This window comes from Fonsecaea erecta, assembly GCF_001651985.1.
Source record: "Fonsecaea erecta strain CBS 125763 chromosome Unknown Scaff7, whole genome shotgun sequence".
NCBI lineage: Eukaryota > Fungi > Ascomycota > Eurotiomycetes > Chaetothyriales > Herpotrichiellaceae > Fonsecaea > Fonsecaea erecta.
Genome location: NW_017387250.1, coordinates 1,472,875 through 1,491,877, shown reverse-complemented (window position 1 = coordinate 1,491,877; position 19,003 = coordinate 1,472,875). Strand labels below are relative to the sequence as shown.

The following is a 19,003-nucleotide window of genomic DNA, read 5'->3' as shown; positions in this document are numbered from 1 at the left end:
TTTTTCTATGGGACCAGTGCTGAGATTAGCTGTCTGATCAAGCAGAATACGGCTATTCATGTCACTATGATCGCGACCTGAGGAGACGTGGTCGCAGGCCGAAAGGTCAGCACGCAGGACACACACTGGAGGACGACAGAACACCACTGTCCGCTCCGGCTCCGGTGTCTCCTGAGGTGGTCGTCGACACCATTTCGTGTCTTGTGCCAACCGAACAAGGGTTGGCGAGGAACGAGCTTCGAGCTTCGGAACTGCATCTGCTTGAAAGGAGCTCTGTCAGCGATGACCACTTCAGCGGTGCCGTTCCACCACACGGTGCTTCAATCAGCCTCAGCTTGGATCATAACATCTCTGCCTTCAACTTCTCCCACCCAGCAGAACATGCAGGGCAGGGCCACACGGTGCCATCTGGTCCAGACCATTCTCAAATCTCTCCCCAGAGACCAAGACCTGAATCGTTCAGTACTACGCAGCTGACAAACGGCTTATTGGTGGATGTACAATCTGAACGACAGGCGCAGGCAGAGTCGTCAGTTTTTCGGCCATACCTGTGCCTGGAGTCCGTTTGGCCTTTGCTTAACGGCCTCATCAGCCCTGAGGATGCTTGCGACTTACTAGAGTTTTATTTTGCTCAACCGGGAAGCTCTCTTTTCAGATCTGCCTCCCCTTATGTGTTGACCCACGTGCTGAGGAAGGAGTCTCTCCTCCATCCAACTAGGCCTCGAGAGACTACTCCGGCACTCCTGACTACTATGCTCTGGGTGAGTGCTCAAACAGCGGATATTCCCTTGCTATTGCTCCCAGGAGAAAGATCCAGGGTTTGTGAGGCGCTGCGGAAATTGTCTACCTCTTTGATTCATGACAGGGATCGTGACCATTGGCAAAGAAGCCCTGGTAAGTATCCTCACGTGCAAAAACAAGGGGACTGGAAAGTGACCGTGAGGAGTAGGAGGACGTCTCGTACAGCATAGCTCTTCCTGCTATAGCACATCTATCAGCGACCTAAAGTACGCCGACGAACGACGAGCGGATCCACCGCCCTCTTCGATCGATGACGTGCTGACATTCATCCTGATGTGTATCGTCATCTCAGGAGGGGATTTCAAAACAGACTGCGACCTCTGGTGGAGCAAAGCCGTCAGATTGGCGCAGGCTCTGGGATTGAATCGAGTGGACGCTAGTGAAGGTAGGTATGGCTCAGGATGTCCAGCTTCATCACATACTTGCAGGGGAAGCAACATCGGGGGCCAATGCTATGCTGCACTAGAGGCTCAGGAAGAACGACGCCGTGTGTTTTGGCTCCTATTTTGTCTGGATCGACACCTGGCGCTGGCTTTCAACGGCACACCCAACATTTCTGATGACGAGTGCGATGTGTACGTTCCATTGCCCGACGACGTATGGGAGAATTTCGAAACTGTCCCCAGCGAGCTGATCACCAAACGATCCCATGGACCACCTGTGTTGGTGACGGGAACGAGCTTTTTCGAATACTTCTTACCTCTGATGGCCATCATGGGAGACGTGATCCATATCCACCACCGGCGGTATCATCCTCGTTTCGGGACTCTGGACGATCAGAATTCCATCTCCATGGTGGAAAAGCTGTTTGCCAGTTGCGCCCAGAGCATCAGTGACCTCGAGAGTCGATATGACACAGAAGAGCTGAACGGTGCCATTCCTGCCAGCGAGTTCCTCACGCCGAATTCAGGATTCCAAGAAAGCCCTCTAAATCACGCAGTGGGCACTCCGGCTGGACGACGTCCCAAAAGCCGTGCATTGGCGCAACTGGTCACGTCTTATAGCACTTTCATCTTACATGTACTCCACGTCCTATTGTACGGCAAATGGGACGCCGTGTCCATGCTGGAGAACGATGACGGATGGATCACATCTGTGCCGTTTATGAAATGTGCCTCGCATGCCATTGCGGCTTCCGAAGCTGTCTCTCAGATCCTCAAATGCGACCCTGAGCTCACCTTCATGCCCTACTTGTTTGGCATCTATCTCCTCCATGGAAGCTTCATCTTGTTGCTGTTTGCCGACAGGATGCCCCAGATCGGGGCAAACGAGTCTGTGGAAAAGGCATGTGAGACGATAATCAGGGCTCACGAAGTCTGTGTAGTGACGTTGAGCACTGAGTTCCAGGTGAGCAGATGGCCGGACATTATTACCCAGATGGCATATCTAATTGACGGCCCAACAGAAGAGATTCCGCAAAGTCCTACGGTCCACGCTGTACAGTGTCCGAAGTGCCAGGACTACCAATGCGGAGGAGAGCCGTGTCCGGCGGAGGGTGCTGTCGCTGTATCGATGGACCAAAGGATCGAGAGGATTGGGGCTGTGACCCCAAACGATATGAAACTTTACTGGCCCCCCCTCCCGCGTGTAACTCTGCTCCCGCCTTGGTCTCAAGGGTTCCGCGGCTAGTCTGGCAATGACGAACCACTCCTCTATTAGAACTCCACCAGCAGATCGCTCTCCACGAATGGGAAGATCAGGAGGTCGCACCAAACAAAGAAATGGCCCCCAATCGCAACGTTGGAGAGGGTAATGTCCAGGTTTAGCAAAGCACAAGCCACAGGGTTCGCTGTTAAGGCCCCCACGCCTAGCAAACTAGGCTGTGAGACGCGAACGGCATCATCCTAGGCCTCGGAATCGTACCGGCCTGAGGCATCGAAAAGCTTGTTGAAACGTGTAAGCATACTACGCTCCTTTAGAAGAATCTCTAAGCAACACTTTCGCCGCTCAGGTGACGGCTATTGATCTCGTTGCTCTGAATTACCTAGGGTGCTAAGGGATTTTGGCAGGCAGCCATGACGGCTGTTTCAAATCAATCTAGAACGTCCAAGATTCCCCCCTTTCGCCTAGATAGCGATTTTCTCATCCGGGGGAGGCAGCCCGCAGGTGAAACCCGCCAAAAACGCCACAAGGTCGGCTTCTCACAGCTGCCTCGCCCAGCAACAGGCAGGCATCTGCGGAAAAGCGGCTTCCCCTGATAGCAATGATCTATATGACGGATATCCTTTAGTCAAACACTATCCTGCCACTCTCTTGCTCTGACATGCTTTCAAGCTTGGCAGTGTGGCCTACCAATCATGGCGATTGACATCAACAAAAGTGCCATCCCTCTATTCCAGTCGCCAGACCGATTGGAGCTCCTCAACGACATCGATAAGTTTCGTCAACATGGCCTTGCCAATCTGCCACAGATCGTTGTGTGCGGTGACACGAGCAGCGGCAAGTCGTCCGTGCTGGAAGCGTTGTCTGGCATTCCATTCCCGGTTGACAGCACCATGTGTACAAGGTTTGCCACGGAGATTGCCCTGCGATATTCGTCGGATAAGACAGTGACGGGGCAGACTTTCATCTCTCCAGCACCACGATCATCCGACAGCCATCAAACTCGCGTCCAAGCATTCCAAAAGACGGTGATAGCTGGGCTCGATGCTATTCCTGACATCTTGCGAGAAGCCCGGGAAGTGATGGGTCTCGGCGAGTCTGGCGGCATCAGTCGGGACGTGCTGCATCTGAAGCTCAGTGGTCGACAGCTCCCCAATCTCACGTTGGTGGACTTATCAGGCCTCATCCACTCTGCCACCAACTCAGACGACATCGCCAACGTTCAGGACCTGGTCAAGTACTATTTCAAGCAGAAGGAGAGCTTGATTATGGCCATCGTCTCGGCCGAAAATCCCATTGAGAACCAAGGCATTTTGACCTTGTCTCGCCAGTTCGATCCCACGGGCGAACGCACGATCGGAGTCATCACCAAGCCAGACATCCTTCGCCGTCCAGACAAGGCCCGACTAACTCCCACAGTCCTCGAGCTGGCACGAAACCAGCACGCCGCCTTCAAATTTAAACGCCACTGGCAGATCATGAGATGTCTCACGGATGACGAACGGTTGAGGGGCGCCAACAGAGATCGGATTGAGACAGACTTGTTCTCACAAGACCCATGGGACAGCTTCGATAAGAAGAGACTCGGCACGAAGTCACTCAGAGCCGTCTTGTGAGAATACCTGGAGAAACACATCCTGCACGTGTTGCCCGAGCTCATCAAGTCCCTGGAGGGCAAGGTTGCTGCCGTAAAACTGTCCCTCCAGGAGCTCGGGCCGCATCGAGCCACGCAAGACGCACGTCGGCAATATCTCATCCGAATCAGTAGGCGCTACGCACAGATCGTCCGCGATGCCTTGGATGGCGACTACTCGGACTCCTTTTTTGACGACGATGACGCCGGAAAAAGACTGCGAGCACAGACGATGGTGCTGACCGACGATTTTGAACAGGCCATGCGCAACCGGGGCCACAAGTTTGAAATCAAGCGCAATGCCTTTTCGCTGCCATCAGACCCTGACGCACCTGAGCGCATTACCATGGTAGAGGCTCTGGCGAAAGTCGGAAAGCTCATCGAGGGCTATCGTGGTCCGGAATTGCCACTGCTCTTCAACCCACGCTTGGTGGGAGAGCTATTCAAGGATCAGTCCCAGAAATGGCTCAAACTCTCAACTGAGTACACCGATGCCATCTGTCGTGCGGTCCAAGTCTTCTTGCGCAAGGTCGTCGACGCGATCTGTCCTACCACAGCGCGTGTTGGAGAGTTGATCCTGCGTGAGGTGTTCCAGGAAGCAATTCACATCCATCAAGACAAACTAAACAAAAAAGTTTCGGAGCTTTTCAGCCCACATACAGGCTCTTTTCTGTACTCAACAAAGAGTCGGCTCCAAACAAGCTTGAAGGCGGTCCAGAGTGACGATCTGTGGCCCGTGCCTGTTGATGCAGCGGCTCATGTCTCCGTCTCTTCTGGGGCAAGACTTGGAACTCCCGACTCCGAAGGAGATCCTCGCTTAGCAGCACTTCAACTGTCCAGGGCATACTATAGCGTCGCTCTCGAGACGTTCATTCAGAACGTCGTTGTGCTCGGAGTCGAATCCTGCCTCTTATCGAAGCTTGAGGAAATGTTCTCACCCGAGACCGTGGGACAGATGAAGGAGGACAAGTTGGAACTGCTCGGGGGTGAGACTCCAGAGATGATGACTGAGAGAACAGACCTCGCGGCCCGACTCTCAACGCTCGAGGCGGCCTTGAAGAACTGCCGCAGACATGCAAGCCGAGAGTTTGGATTGGAGCAGCAGCAGCAACCAATAACACTCGACTCTACCGCCACGCAGAAGCGAGCGTCAGCCTTTCCTTCACTATTTGGCAACAATCATACGGTGGTAGTATTACCAGGTACCGATGACAATAAGAGCTCGTCCGCTCCGGTGAGTCGCATGCCCCAGGTGAAGGTGTCATTTCCGCCATTACCAAATATGCCGTTCAACGATGTTACAGCTGACATGAAGTCGAAGGTGGTCCGTGCAAACGGGTCGTTTGGAGAAAATGCTCCTCCGACATCAACCCATGTCGAAGGACTATTTTCCAGCAACCGCACGGAGGAACATGGGTTCGGAACTTCTGTACCGCAATCGACGCGCTCGGGTCCTATCTTCTTCGGCGGAGGGGTCTTCGGCGGAGGGGGATTTACAACGCAGCCGACGACCTCGAACGGTAGTCTGTTTGGCGCACGTCCGTCCACAGCGCAACCAGCGACCTCGAATCCCAGCCCAATTGGCACGGTTACGTCCACCGCACAACCGGCGCCCTCGACTACCGGATTGTTCGGCGCAGCTGGCGGGCCAACCAAACAGCAAGCGAATTCAGGGCCAAGTTTCGGCCTTGGTAAGTTGACCGGCTCCTCGTGAAACTGCTCATGCACTAAGTGCTTAGCCAGGCTCCCACTAGGCTCAAAAGTCTTCGGTCGACCGATGGTCGAGCTTCCAGGGCTGCCGCCAGGGTGGCCAGGCCTCAGTGATTTGAACCGCGTAGCTGGGCTTCTAACCCGCCTTTCTCACGGCCCGGAGTTTGATGTGCATATGGGGGCGGCTCAAGTCGAAGTCCAGAGGTGTCTTGCCGAATATCAATCCCTGGCCAGCAACTGCATTTCGTTCGAGGTAAGCGTTCCGGCCGTCGATTCCACTTTCTGCTTGCTGTCGCCCTATCACTGACATCATCATGTCTTTGTTTTATCACAGGAACTCCGTCTCCGGGACTACAAAGAAATCTTCGATGAAGAGGTCCGGAGGCTTCTGGCCAAAAATAACCCTGGCGTGAAGTCCATCCCACACGCCACATACCTAGCAGAAGTGAGAAGCATGTTATAGAACGAGTGGGGTCGTGGATTGGTCAAGCTGGACTTATGATGGACGGTGTGGCAGAGCATGTATTTGTAAGGTCAAGGAATTCTTCCTGTCGTTGCTTTTGTGTAACAATGGCTTGCCATTTGTATTTGCTTGGAGGTAGCAAGGATATTGTTGAACCATTGCTTCAATGGTGCAGGGTATTTCGCTTTGCAGCACAGAGCAGAGCATGTGGGAAATGTAATATTGGATTTCCTAACGATCATTTGCCAGGTCCGAGCTGATGAAGCAATCAGTTCCATGCTCTAGCGCTGGGTTCCTGGAGGCACACTGCCCCTAAGCGACAAGGCGAACCATTTTCTTCGTTTTGAATAGCGAGGACCAGAGAGAGACGTATCTGAAACGTATGAAATCCGTCCGACCGACCTCTTGTGTTGATGCACAGACACGGAGCCTGGACGGCAACAGGGGCTCACGGAACCTGATAAGGGGGGGCCATATCCACCCCATGGCACCGGTTGTTTCAACAAGTCTTTGAGAATATTCACATTTGATTGAATTAGTCTCCTCTGTATCATCCAGGCTGTATGTGTGTATGCACGTTTAGGACCAATGAAGCTGCGGGGCATCTCATGGCTATCCCCGTTTGGCCAGGTACCATTCAAGTGTCCATTCAGAGTGCGGTCCGCAACGCCTCCAGCGTGAAAGCAATGTTTGCAGAATTGCAACACGAACCTTGTTTGGGACATAGGAACCCTTGAAGGGTACGTATTGTTGTGCCGCCTCACTCATGGACAATAGTTGCTAATCAACCTTACAGTTGAGTCCCCACTGGTGCCCCGTGATAATATGCCAATTGGATTCAAGCTCCACATACCGCGCGGCATCTGGATCTGCTATTAACTTGAACAAAACCCTCGGAGCTTGAAGTCCTCCGCTCCGACCATCAATCACCAATTGAAGCAGAAAAGGTAAGAAGAGGTTATGTATGTAGTGCGTCACCGGCCAGTATTTTCCCTCCTATCTGCACTATTTTCACAAACTCTAGGAGGTACAGTTTACTCTGTCTTCACCACCTTGAAAATCCATCTCTTCGCGGAGGAAAACTCTTCCAGCTTTCTTCTCCCCCCTACGAGGGAGTGACTAAGTACAATGAGAAGCGACAACGGCTGCTGGACGTGCCGCCTCCGACGCAAGAAATGTGGGGAAGAACGCCCCATCTGCGAGGCCTGTGCGGCGTTGCGCATTGCGTGCTGCTACGGCCAGGAGAAGCCCGAGTGGATGGATGGTGGCGCCAGGCAGCTCGAGGTCGCCCATAGCCTCAAGCGCCAGATTCGAGAGCAGGGCCATCGTCGCCATGGGAGGCGCCAGACTCAGATGCAGGATTCTAGAAACCAAGGCTCACCAGCTTCTGTATTGGCCATGGACAGGACAGGTGCGGCGTCCTCGGAGCCACGCGACGACGTTGTCACGCCAGCCATTGAAGCCGTTCCGTCCACGGACAGCGACCAGGGGATGGCCCCAGCGGCCGATCCATCTCCTGCACCTGTATTTATGCGGGACCATACGAATGGCACACTTGACGGTTCGGACGCGCGGGAAAGCGGATCCTCCTCCTCCGGATGGCCCGACGCGTGCCTGTTCACGTTCTATCTGGAGAATCTCCTTCCCTTCCTGTTCCCCTTCTACCGGCCCTCCCTCGCCGAAGGGGGCCGGTTCTGGATCCTGGACATCATGATGACCAGTCCCGTGGTGCGGCAGACGGCGCTGTGCCAGAGCTCGTACTTCTTCTCGCTGGCGCTGGGGATCGCCGCGTGTCCGGTGGCCTGGGAAAAGTTGCTACAGCAGACAAACGCGGCCTTTGAGACGCTTCGGCAGTCGTTGCAGACACTAGATGATGATGACGGACGGAGGGGAGGAGGCTCCGAGAACTATCTCTGCGAGGTGGTCCGCACCTTAGCCGGCGTGATGCAGTTGCAGCGCTTTGAGATGTCGGTGTCGAGCTTCGAGAATTCCCAGGCCCACCGCAGTGCAGCCATCGCCCTCTTTCGCCGTGTGGTCGACAGTGCCGGCATCGAAGAAGCATGGTCGTCGTCAACCTTCGACACCGTCTTGAGTCGCCTCGGCACTTCCTCCTGGACACTGCCGGCGCAGTGCATCCAGGTCCCCAGCGCCGAGCAGGCGGCCTTCCGGTTCTCGTCCGCGCTGGTGATCCTCGACGACATCGTCGCCAGCACCGTGCTGCAAAAGAAACCGACCCTGTACACGTACCACCACTTCCTGTTAAGTGGCAGCACCGATGAGTCGCGCCCGCCTCCACTCAACCTCGAGGCGATTTGCGGGTGCCAGAACTGGGTCTTGCTCCAGATCAGCGAGATTGCCGTACTTGATTCCTGGAAGCAGGAATGTAAGAGGGCCGGCGACCTCGACGTCATGGAGCTCGTCCGCCGCGCCGCGCCGATCAAAGAGACGCTGCTAGCTCAACTGGCACGCCTTGAGGCCAATCTAGGAAATCCCTTGAAAGGAACACACAGCAATATCCTGGATGGTCTGTTCACGCCATACTACCAGAGCGAGACTCCAGGGCATTCAGCCGCGGGCAGCACCGTGCTGGTCACCAGCGTGTGGGCCAACGCTGCGCTTCTGTATCTGTTCGTTGTGGTGTCCGGGTGGCAGCCTTCCAGCAGTGACGTGCGGTATCATGTCTCCCGAGTCATCGAGTTGCTGACGTATCAGCAACGATCTAGGCCGGTACTGCTGCGCACCATGGTCTGGCCTTTCTGCGTGGCCGGATGCCTCGCACGGCCGCAGCAGGAAGATTGTCTGCGGCAAATGGTGGAGGTCCTCCAACCACCCAGCGTCTTTGGGACGGTTTACAAGGCCCTCGACATCATGGAGGAGGTGTGGGGTGGTCGAGAGATGAGAGATGTCGCGACGTGGGATCTGGCTGCTTGCTTGAGATGTCAGGGGGACCTGGTGCTACTCGTGTAAAACGGCAATTGTATGATCCATCTTCAGTGGCTGCTGGAACGAGACATCTAGATATCTCATTGATTTGCATAATATAGAACTGCTTGATTTTTAAATCACACTTTCCAATCTGTACGTCCACTGTTTGGTCTTCCCGAGACATCCACACATGAAGTCTCATATTCATGGACTTCTCCACAAACACACACTCCCAGAGATCTCCTCACGGTATGGCGAGATCAGAGCTTGAAGTTGACATATCCCTTGTCCTTGACAAACGTTGCAAGCGCCGGCACGTTCCCCTCGTGCGCCGCCAGCTGCGCGTAAAACTCTGCATGGGCGTCGGCATCGATGGCCCGTGCCTTGGCGGCGCCGTCCTCGAAGCGTTCGTCCGCGTAGAAGAATCTACCGATCCCAAGCCAGACAGACACGGTTAGCAAATCGGACACAGTGGGGAGAAACCACTACTATTTCTTTCAGTGGTCACAACTCACCGCATCCCCTGCGCCGCATAGACCGCATCGGCATGGCTGACCCAGTACGCTGACGCCGACTTGCCCATGCCGGCGGTCATCATCATCGGGATGGGTAGCACGCGCACGTTAAGGACGTTGCCCGTGTAGATGAACGTCTTCTTGACTTGTGGGGGCAGACTCGCCCACCCGTCTACAGCCTGCTGCGCAGCGACATAGGGACTGATGGTGTTGACGTTGAGGTCTGACCGCACGGCTTCGACGGGGATCGAGAACAGCGATTCCTTTAGAGGAGGCGTCGTGCCCACGGCCGCGTTATACACTACCACTGCGGGCGGCGCATGGAACTCGTCCCTGACAGAGGCGAAGAGGCCCGGGATCGAGTCCGGGGCCGCGAAGTCGGCTTTCAAGGAGAGGTAGCCTTCGCTGGTCCGTGTGTTGCTGCCGCTGCGTGACGCGACCGCCACGAGGTACCCGATGCTGGCGAGTTTTCTGGCCACGGCGGACCCGACGCCCGGCCCGAAGCCCAGGATGAATGCGACGGAGGGAGACGGCATTTTGAGATAGTAAAAGATATTGATAACGGGACAGGATAAGGGGAAAGGTAGGATAAAGAGAAAAATATGCTCATCTTATGGGCTAGGGGTCGAACCGCTTACTTTTATATTTCCTGACGATGCTCAGGTCCAATTCACCTTACTGCATATTCGACAGATGCAAAATATGGATTTCTCAGCATGGCGTCTTGTGGGGCTTATGTCTCTCTGGACAGATCAGAAGTTAAATCCGAAGAATGAACTGGGGACAAGTAGAAGAAAAGGAGAAGTGAAGACAAGGTCCGGTCTCGACGTTCAAGTCCAAGACCCACATGCCGCGCGGTATAGAGCGAATGCCCCATACAAATCCAGGCTTCGCGCGACAAATAGCGCCGCCAACCGCTGAATTCGTCCCTGATTGCCTTCGCCGGATACCTCCTACTTCACGTCGCTCTGAGTGAAATAGCGGCAATATAGGATGCTAGGAGCGAGTATAAGGGCTGGTCATCCCTCAGGGCATTGACGGTGATGTTTGTTCTCCCAAGTGTACATCGTTCCTTCTCGTGTTATAGACCCAGAGCTATACACACAGATTATACACCATGACTTTCTCGCCGGAAGTCAGCCAGGAGACCACTCCAGGGCCTGGGACGCTGTATCAGACGACATTTCTCGGCGAAGGTGCGAAATTCTGAGAGAGAATACATCCCAGGGAATATATCTGACTGGCGTCTCAGCAGATCTCGAGCGCAAAGAGGCTCCCGAAACCGACAACACAGGTGTCTACCCAGCCGACACACTCTCCCTGCCCCGACAGATCCTCTTTATCGGGACGCTCTGCACGGCCATGTTCACGCACCAGGTCGGGATGGGTAACACGCTGACCACGGTCGGGGTGATCGGCGACTCGTTCGGCGTCACCAACCCGGGCCAACTGTCCTGGCTGATCGCCGGCTACAGCCTCACGGTGGGCACCTTCATCCTGGTAGGGGGCCGGCTGGGCGACGAGTTCGGGCATAAGAGGCTCTTCGTTGTCGGCATGGGCTGGTACGCATTGTGGTGCCTCGTCGGCGGCATGGCCGTCTTCTCGTCTCATGTCCTGTTCGTCTTCGCCCGCGTCTTCCAGGGCATGGGGCCCGCGTTGACCCTGCCCAACGCCCTTGCCATCCTCGGCCAGTCCTACGCCCCCGGCCCGCGCAAGAACATGGCCTTCGCGTGGTTTGGTGGCTCGGCGCCCTTTGGTGCCATTGCAGGGTTTCTCTTCGGGGGCCTATTCGCGCTTGCTTGGTGGCCGTGGATCTATTGGAGCCAGGCCATTGCGCTGGCTCTCATTGCCGTCTTCGCGGCCTGGACGATCCCGACTATGCCTGTCCAGTCGGAACAGGCCCCGGGAGGTCGCGAAAAGCTCGATGCCCTGGATATCCCAGGAATGGTCACCGGTGTCACGGCTCTGGTCTTGTTCAATTTCGCGTGGAACCAAGCCGTGGTCGTCGGCTGGCAGGAGCCCTATGTCGGTGTTTGTCTGGTCCTGGGTCTCCTCTTCGCGGCAGGCTTCTTCTGGGTTGAGATCTATCACGCCAAGTCTCCAATCCTACCTCTTGCAGGTTTCAACGCAGACATTGCGTTTGTTTTTGGGTGTACGGCAACGGGCTGGGCGTGTTTTGGCATATGGGTAAGTTATTGTGGCTCCTCCGAGATCTGTGCGCGGGTCAGAAAACAAGATCACGCTCCAGCTAATCTCATCATCCCTTCCATAGGTCTTCTATATCGGACAGGTCGCCCTGAACATCAGCGGCAACACGCCTCTTCAGATGGCTGCGTGGTTCATCCCCGTGATCCCGTCCGGCCTGACATCCGCCCTCGCGGTGGGCAAGTTGCTCGGTAAAGTCCCTGCGTCGTGGATCATGGTCATCGGACAGGTCGCTTATGTCGTGGGGTCCATCCTCGCCGCGGCTCGACCGGCGCATTCGGTCTACTGGACGTACTACTTCTTCAGCGTCCTCATCATCACCGTGGGCATGGACACATCCTTCCCGTCCGCCACCATCATCTTTTCCAACGCCGTACCACGACAGTACCAGGGCATAGGCGCCAGCATCGTCATGACCGTGGTCAACTATAGCATATCGCTCGGTCTGGGTTTCGCGGGAACCATTGAAACCAACATCAATCACGGCGGATTGACCAGGTCCGACATGCTGCTCGGTTATCGTGGTGCGTTGTGGTTTGCGGTTGGACTGGCTGGACTGGGCCTGGTCTTGAGTCTCTGGTTCGTCGCCAACGAGCGCCGCAAAGGTGAAGCCAAAGGATGAGCTGCGAGGATTCCAGTAGATTTGACTGGGGGTGCAATAGATATATATACACGACAGGAGTGGTGAGAGTATATCCGGCTGAAGAAGAGAATTAGGTAGCATCGAAAATTAGAAATTACACTGTCCGTCTATGCAGTGTCCCCAGAAATTGCAAAGGAAAAGGGAATGCATATCAAAATGTCGAGGTATGCAAATAGGTCGAAGCATGAATACAAAATGGATACGTTGTCAGAATTCAGCTTTGTATGACGGTCGATAAGGGTAACGATCAGCGATGAGAATATCAGCAGTGGTCAAAAAGGAAGAAGACCTCTTAGAACGACGGAATTAAGGAGGCAGTCGAGATATACTAAGAGAGCAAGGCCTCCGACTCCTGAACTAGCCACGTCACTTCGAACCTAGGCTGGAAATGGGAAATAGACTGTTTTGTGGACTGCCGCGTCGACTTGTGTATCTGACAGGAGAATGAATGCTGAGGTCTGCAAAACGTGGTCAGCTAGTCAAACAGGAGAGCTGCTAAAAGCTGTGACTCCTGCCATCAGTTTCACGCAAGAGGAGGATAGAAATAGCGGAGAGCAAGGCGGACATGGTCGGCTTGAACGGCCGCGAAATCACCCAGGATATTAGAATAGAATACTGAGCTGAAGATATCCGACTGGCAGAAGCACGAATCCACAAAGAGAAAACGCCGCAGCTGCTGAGAGAAATTAGAAACTCTCTCAATAGCGAGGATCAAAGGATCGTGTAGGCGGGAAGAAGGAAATGACTTCACGTCGCTGCTTTTGCATAAGCCCTGGGTTGATTGGTTGTGGCCCGTAAAACTTGCCGGTGATTTCTCATGCTTGCCCAGCAGAAGACAAAAACAAACAACAGTTGCCATTTATTGCCTTGGCTCCAGAGGTTCGCCTCTTATCACTGACATCTTTTCGACGAAATGAAGTGCCGTTTGGCGCCTGGAATCAACGCTCCCAGGCACTCTGTCACTATCGGCCCTTCCATCCGGCATGTTCTCACACAGAAGTGTGTGTAACGCCTGACCCCATCGTCAGAAACCCGTTTGGCCCGCAGAGCACGGTGCCAAGGGGCGGAAGCGAATGCGCATGAAATTTCCCAGTCGGGTCTAGAGCCGTAGAGCAGGTCAGGTTCCCCAAGCCAACTCACCGTTTTCCGAGAACCGGTGAAGGGGGTTGCTTTCTGCAACATCATCGCATTTAAAACCATCAAAGCCTACCTTGTAATATCCCTTGCCAATTCAAAAGCCCAACACGGAGAGCTCGACAGCCCTGCGAGTAATCAAGATGAAATCTTGCTGCACCAGTAAGCCTACCGGCGGCCAAGTGGGTTGCTGCGGGAGTTCGGTGGCGAGCCTTTCGACGTCACCTTGTCGCGCCTCGTGCAATTCAACAATTTCGGCAGCAGCAGTATCGCATGTCGACGCAGACGTGATGAATAGGTGTAGTGAGGACGATAGATGCAACGGTAAGCTATCTAGCGCCCCACGCAGAAACTGTGCTGATGGAGATGAAAGAAAATTGCATCAAGACTGCCGCTGCCATCGAGTGCTCCATGGCGTGCGCCAATCAGCAAGACTGTGCGAGTGTAGCCAGCGACCACGCATCCGACGAAAAGACTACCCACCACGATACCTGCGACCATGAAGATCATGGCCACCATCGTGGTCATGCCGAAGAGTCCACAGCGAGCAAAGACATTCACGTCAGTAGTGCTCATGAGCACGTTCATGGCGAGGATGGCACCCATCCCGACGAGCCTTGCAATGTTCACCTCAAAGCAGCCATGGAGAAATATGCCACATACCTTGAGTCGGCTCAGTGTATTTGTCGAAGCATCCTTTCGTCGGCGCGACGAAATGAGTCCTGCTGCATTCAGCCTCCCGCCAGTAGCGTCTCTGCTACCAGGAAACCCCATAGTCATCATCTCAGTATGAAAGACCACCGGGTTGTCCTGTCTCGCCGCCGCTTCAGGAAAGCGCCGGTGGAAGCGATACCAACCATGTCTGAGATAAAATGCTGTGGCAGCCGTGAGCGCCTTGACCTTGTTGAATTTGAGGTTCAGGCCGCTCCTAAAAAGACTTGGATGGACGTCGAGAAGGTGGCAGGACTTTCACATATTCTTCTGAATGTCACTGGAATGGACTGCTCTGGCTGCGCGAACAACTTGGCCCGAGCACTTCGGGCTGCGGTCGGCACGCAGGATGTCAAGGTGACTTTCATTAGTGGAGTTGCTGAATTTGGCCTCGACACGGAGATTAATACCCTGGACAACGTCATTCGCAGCGCCCAGAAGGCTACCGGATACAAACTGACACCATTCTCCTCCGACACTCAGAGTATCGGCGTTGTTATGAGTGTGGCAGAAGCAAACAAATTTCGAAACAACCTACCTCACGGTGTCGAATCCTGCGAGAAGGTTTCCAAGACAACGTATGAAATCAGCTATGACCCATGCATGATTGGTGCCAGAGATTTGCTTGCCGGTATTGACGGCCAACTTGGTCCTCCCCGCAGCGACTCCCACCTTGACGAAGGGAAGCGTAGGCTCATTCGAGTCTCTGTTTTGACCTTGGCAGCCTTCATCCTGACGACCCCAGTTGTTGTACTCGAATGGGGCCGTCCTTCTGGCGTTTCCGAGCACACAACCCTGATAGTTGCCACAGTCCTTGCCACGTTGGTTCAAGCAATTGCGGTTTCTGAGTTTTACATTCCTGCCATGTCGTCTTTGATATACAACAAAGTTGTCGAGATGGACATGCTTGTGGTCATCAGCATCACCGCCGCATATGTGTATTCCATCGTTGCGACAGGTCTTTTCTTTGTCAACACTGAGCTGAGGACCAAACCCTTTTTTGAGACGAGCACGCTGCTGGTCACGCTAATCCTGCTTGGTCGCCTCCTGGCAGCTTGGGCTCGGAAACGTGCGGTGCAGGCCGTGTCATTCAGGTCTATGCAAACATCGACGGCGTTGCTAATCGAAACAGTAACGGGAAACACCAGAGAGATCGATGCTCGTTTACTTCAATACGGGGATAGGATCTCAATCCTGCCGCATTGTCGGATTGTCACCGATGCTGATGTTCTCGGAGGAACGAGTGAAGTGGATGAGTCAATGCTCACAGGCGAGAGTATTCCCGTTGTCAAGACCGCTGGAAATTCTGTTGTGTCCGGCACTGTCAACGGTAGTGGAACATTAACAGCGAGGGTGTCTCGCTTGCCAGGGAGGAATACCATTACTGATATTGCCAAACTGGTCGAACAAGCACAAAGCTTCAAGCCGCGTGTCCAGGACTTGGCGGATAAGGTAGCAGGGTATTTTGTTCCAGTTGTGTGCACCATGGCGCTTATCGTCTTCACCATCTGGATCTTCGTTGCGCTGAAGATTCGAAAACAATCTGCTGGTGATGCGATCGGAACTGCCATAGGCTATTCCATTGCTGTACTAGCCATCACCTGCCCTTGTGCGCTCGGGTTGGCCGTTCCGATGGTCCTAGTGGTCGCTGGAGGCGTGGCTGCCCATGGCGGTGTCATCATCAAGACCGCAGACGTCGTTCAGCGCGGCTTCAAGGTTACCGACGTGGTCTTCGATAAGACAGGAACACTCACTGAGCCAAGTCTGGAAGTCGTGAAAGAGCTTATCGTCCACGTGTCCAAAGCTGACCCAGATACCTTGCTCTCCTTGATCAAGAAGATGGTGAAGAGCAACAAACATCCAGTTTCGGAAGCTGTCGCAAAGGCGCTGGATGCACGGGTTTTACGCGACGCAGGAGTAGAGGGGGTCGTGTCCGTTCCTGGCTGCGGAGTCGAGGTGCAATGGGAGGGTGTGACCGTCCGCGCTGGCAATGCGAAGTGGCTCAAGATCAGTGAGGTGCCTGAGGTTGCCGACTTGGCAGCCCAAGGGTTGACAGTCTTATGCGTCACAATTGACCACTCTCTAGCTGCAATATTCGGGTTGAAATCTCGGCTTCGGGAAGGAGCGGCTGGTGTGGTTCGAGAGCTCCATCGGCGGCGGATCGTCGTTCACATCGTAAGTGGCGATGGGCGCCGTGCCGTGGAGGGCGTGGCAGCAGACCTTCAGATACCCTTGGTGAACGTCGCTGCAGAGCGGACCCCAGCACAGAAGCAGGAATATGTGCGCCAACTTATGGATGGCGGAAAGATCACACTGTTCTGTGGAGATGGAACAAACGATGCTGTCGCAGTTGCTCAAGCCAATGTCGGAGTGCAAATCGAGTCGTCTTCGGACGTCACGCGTGCCACGGCGGATGTTGTCCTTCTTCGCAATCTCGACGGCGTGATCAGCTTGTTGGATGTGTCTAAGGCCGCGTTTCGACGCATCGCCTTCAACTTCGTCTGGTCAGCGGTATATAATATGCTTGCAATCTTGCTCGCGGCAGGAGCTTTTGTCAAGGTTCGTATTCCTCCGGCCTATGCGGGTCTCGGCGAGATGGTCAGTGTGTTCCCGGTCATCGTCGCGGCGTTGACCCAGCCAAAGGTGAAGGCGAGGGACTGAGCTGCGGTTCAGGTTTGCTGGCTCGAGAGACTCGTTCCTTTAGTTGTGCATCCAGAGGATTGATGGTTGTTTCCAATCGATGCCACTCTTTTCCCTGAGAGGCCTCATGCCTCCTGCGCACGTTGTTCGATAGTATTTGATAATTGCAGAATCTCCAAGCAAAAATGATGGATTACGAATGTATTGCTAGGGAGTTAGCTGACTGACAGAAGCCCTCCCCTCGAGTGCCAAGGCCAAAATGAGGACCTTAAGAGGTGAAAGCGCCGGTTCGACGGGCTGATCGCAGGGCTAACTGTATTTTGTATTTAGTTTAGTGTCATCTCTCTGGCGAGATCACAAAGCCACACAGCCACACAGCCACACAAGCCACACATTGTTATTACAGAAGGTTTTTTGAGCGGGGCTTTTCGCAGACGAATTGGATGATGCTAGACGAGCAGATTGAGACTATTTAATGAAGGGTTAGTGTGGTGTTGATGAAGTTTTTGATGAAGTTGTTGATGAAAGCTGAGTTGGTAGCGGTAGTAGTGGCGACGAGGTGGAAATGGCACTAGAGATCAGGAGCGGAATAACTAAGATCCGACAGAGTCACGTGAAATGTAACCTCAATGGCCAATAGATAAGCCCCGATACAAGGTGACCAATCAGCGGCGTGGCTGTTTATCCAGAAAAGCCGAAATACTGAAGCTTCGCTGGATCGATAATACCCGAGTCCATGTCCTTAGGTTACTTCATTCAAAGGTCAAACGAAACATCGACCCCCCTGACTTCCTCCGTATCTGATTTCCACTGGAAATCCTCGATATCCGTGGGCATGCGTTCAGGCTCAGCGTACCTATTTAAATGCTCCCTCAAAATCAGCCTCAGCCGACTACACTCACGTCAACAACTCGTTAGGGTACGCCTCCTGTAGATTTAAAGAGTCCGATCAAGAAATCTGTACGCGGTGTGGGAGAAGGCAGTGAAAGGGCGCGATACCCTCCGTAGTATGGCAAACCAAACTGGCGGTAAGATATCAGGGTTGACCTGACTCTGTGGAGCAGCGGCATTTGCCCGGGAAGGTTTGACTGGCACTCTGTGAGGCCCTTCGGTAATTATCAAGCATTATTATCTTTCCTCGGGCGAGGAGAAGCCCAACGTTTAGCCACCCTTTCCATAATTTACAACACTCACCTGTGGGTGCCATTTGGAGTTCTACAATACGGCTTATCCAAATTAGGCATCTGCGTCAATCTTGCGGGGTTTCCCTGTGATAAGGGCCTCGGACACCTCATCTTCAGTCGTGTATCGAGCGAATCTCTCCGATCAACTGCAATCCGTGACATTTACAGAGCCTTGAAGCGTTTATATACACAAGCCGGAGTAAACACCAACCAGTCTTCCGGCGAGTCCAGGGATCATGTCTCATTGTGGTTACTTCTCACGAGCGCGGTCGAAGGGGGACAAGCTGGGCTATTACCGGGCATCTGTCGCGTGTGGTAAGTCCTGGGGTAGAGAACCCGAGTTGGAACGATGTGGACACTCGCTCATTTGGTAGGTCATTGCCGAAAACGAAAGGCCAGGTGCAGGCCTGCTGTTGGAGATCCTCTACGCAGGTGCGCCAACTGCGTGCGTCTGGGCTACCCATGCGTGGTGGTTAAAGTGGAGGTCATGGAAGCTCTCGATATTTTGGGAGAAGACGGGACACCCGAAAACATTTTACGTGTCCAGAGATTGATTGGTATGTCCAGCTATGGCCGTTGCGACAATAGTGTCGGGTTCTGATCGCTGAACTCACAGGCCACGTCAAATCTGGGACACCCTCAGAATCTAACACTTCATGGGCACCGACGCCGCAACCCTTAGCTTATATTGACCCTGCTACTGCTCTTTCACCTTGGCCAGATCAGGTATCTGAGAGGCCGCAGCTTTCACAAGCATATAATTCTCTGGTCAATTCTCTCCCCAACGCTACAGCATCATATGCAGGGTCGATACCGCGTCCTTGTCCGGTAATTGAA

At 54.0% G+C, this 19,003-nt stretch overlaps 6 protein-coding genes across 6 annotated transcripts; 5 read left to right on the top strand and 1 right to left on the bottom strand.

Moving 5' to 3' along the window:
- Positions 1 to 858: 858 nt before the first annotated feature.
- AYL99_08400 (hypothetical protein) lies at positions 859 to 2,347 on the top strand (the record flags this gene model as incomplete). Its single annotated transcript, XM_018839908.1, has 4 exons — positions 859 to 894; positions 967 to 1,186; positions 1,268 to 2,148; positions 2,207 to 2,347. 4 exons carry the CDS (start codon positions 859 to 861, stop codon positions 2,345 to 2,347), a joined length of 1,278 nt encoding a protein of 425 aa, XP_018691029.1.
- A 751-nt stretch (positions 2,348 to 3,098) lies between these two features.
- Positions 3,099 to 6,209, top strand: AYL99_08399 (hypothetical protein; the record flags this gene model as incomplete). Its single annotated transcript, XM_018839907.1, has 4 exons — positions 3,099 to 4,015; positions 4,172 to 5,727; positions 5,776 to 5,999; positions 6,081 to 6,209. 4 exons carry the CDS (start codon positions 3,099 to 3,101, stop codon positions 6,207 to 6,209), a joined length of 2,826 nt encoding a protein of 941 aa, XP_018691028.1.
- A 1,128-nt stretch (positions 6,210 to 7,337) lies between these two features.
- On the top strand, positions 7,338 to 9,176 carry AYL99_08398 (hypothetical protein; the record flags this gene model as incomplete). The annotated part of the gene is made up of 1 exon (XM_018839906.1): positions 7,338 to 9,176. The coding sequence occupies one exon, from the start codon at positions 7,338 to 7,340 to the stop codon at positions 9,174 to 9,176; it is 1,839 nt and encodes a 612-aa protein (XP_018691027.1).
- A 218-nt stretch (positions 9,177 to 9,394) lies between these two features.
- On the bottom strand, positions 9,395 to 10,185 carry AYL99_08397 (hypothetical protein; the record flags this gene model as incomplete). The annotated part of the gene is made up of 2 exons (XM_018839905.1): positions 9,395 to 9,560; positions 9,650 to 10,185. 2 exons carry the CDS (start codon positions 10,183 to 10,185, stop codon positions 9,395 to 9,397), a joined length of 702 nt encoding a protein of 233 aa, XP_018691026.1.
- A 581-nt stretch (positions 10,186 to 10,766) lies between these two features.
- AYL99_08396 (hypothetical protein) lies at positions 10,767 to 12,476 on the top strand (the record flags this gene model as incomplete). Its single annotated transcript, XM_018839904.1, has 3 exons — positions 10,767 to 10,845; positions 10,902 to 11,836; positions 11,922 to 12,476. The coding sequence occupies 3 exons, from the start codon at positions 10,767 to 10,769 to the stop codon at positions 12,474 to 12,476; spliced, it is 1,569 nt and encodes a 522-aa protein (XP_018691025.1).
- A 1,521-nt stretch (positions 12,477 to 13,997) lies between these two features.
- AYL99_08395 (copper-translocating P-type ATPase) lies at positions 13,998 to 17,003 on the top strand (the record flags this gene model as incomplete). Its single annotated transcript, XM_018839903.1, has 1 exon — positions 13,998 to 17,003. One exon carries the CDS (start codon positions 13,998 to 14,000, stop codon positions 17,001 to 17,003), a length of 3,006 nt encoding a protein of 1,001 aa, XP_018691024.1.
- Positions 17,004 to 19,003: the final 2,000 nt, after the last annotated feature.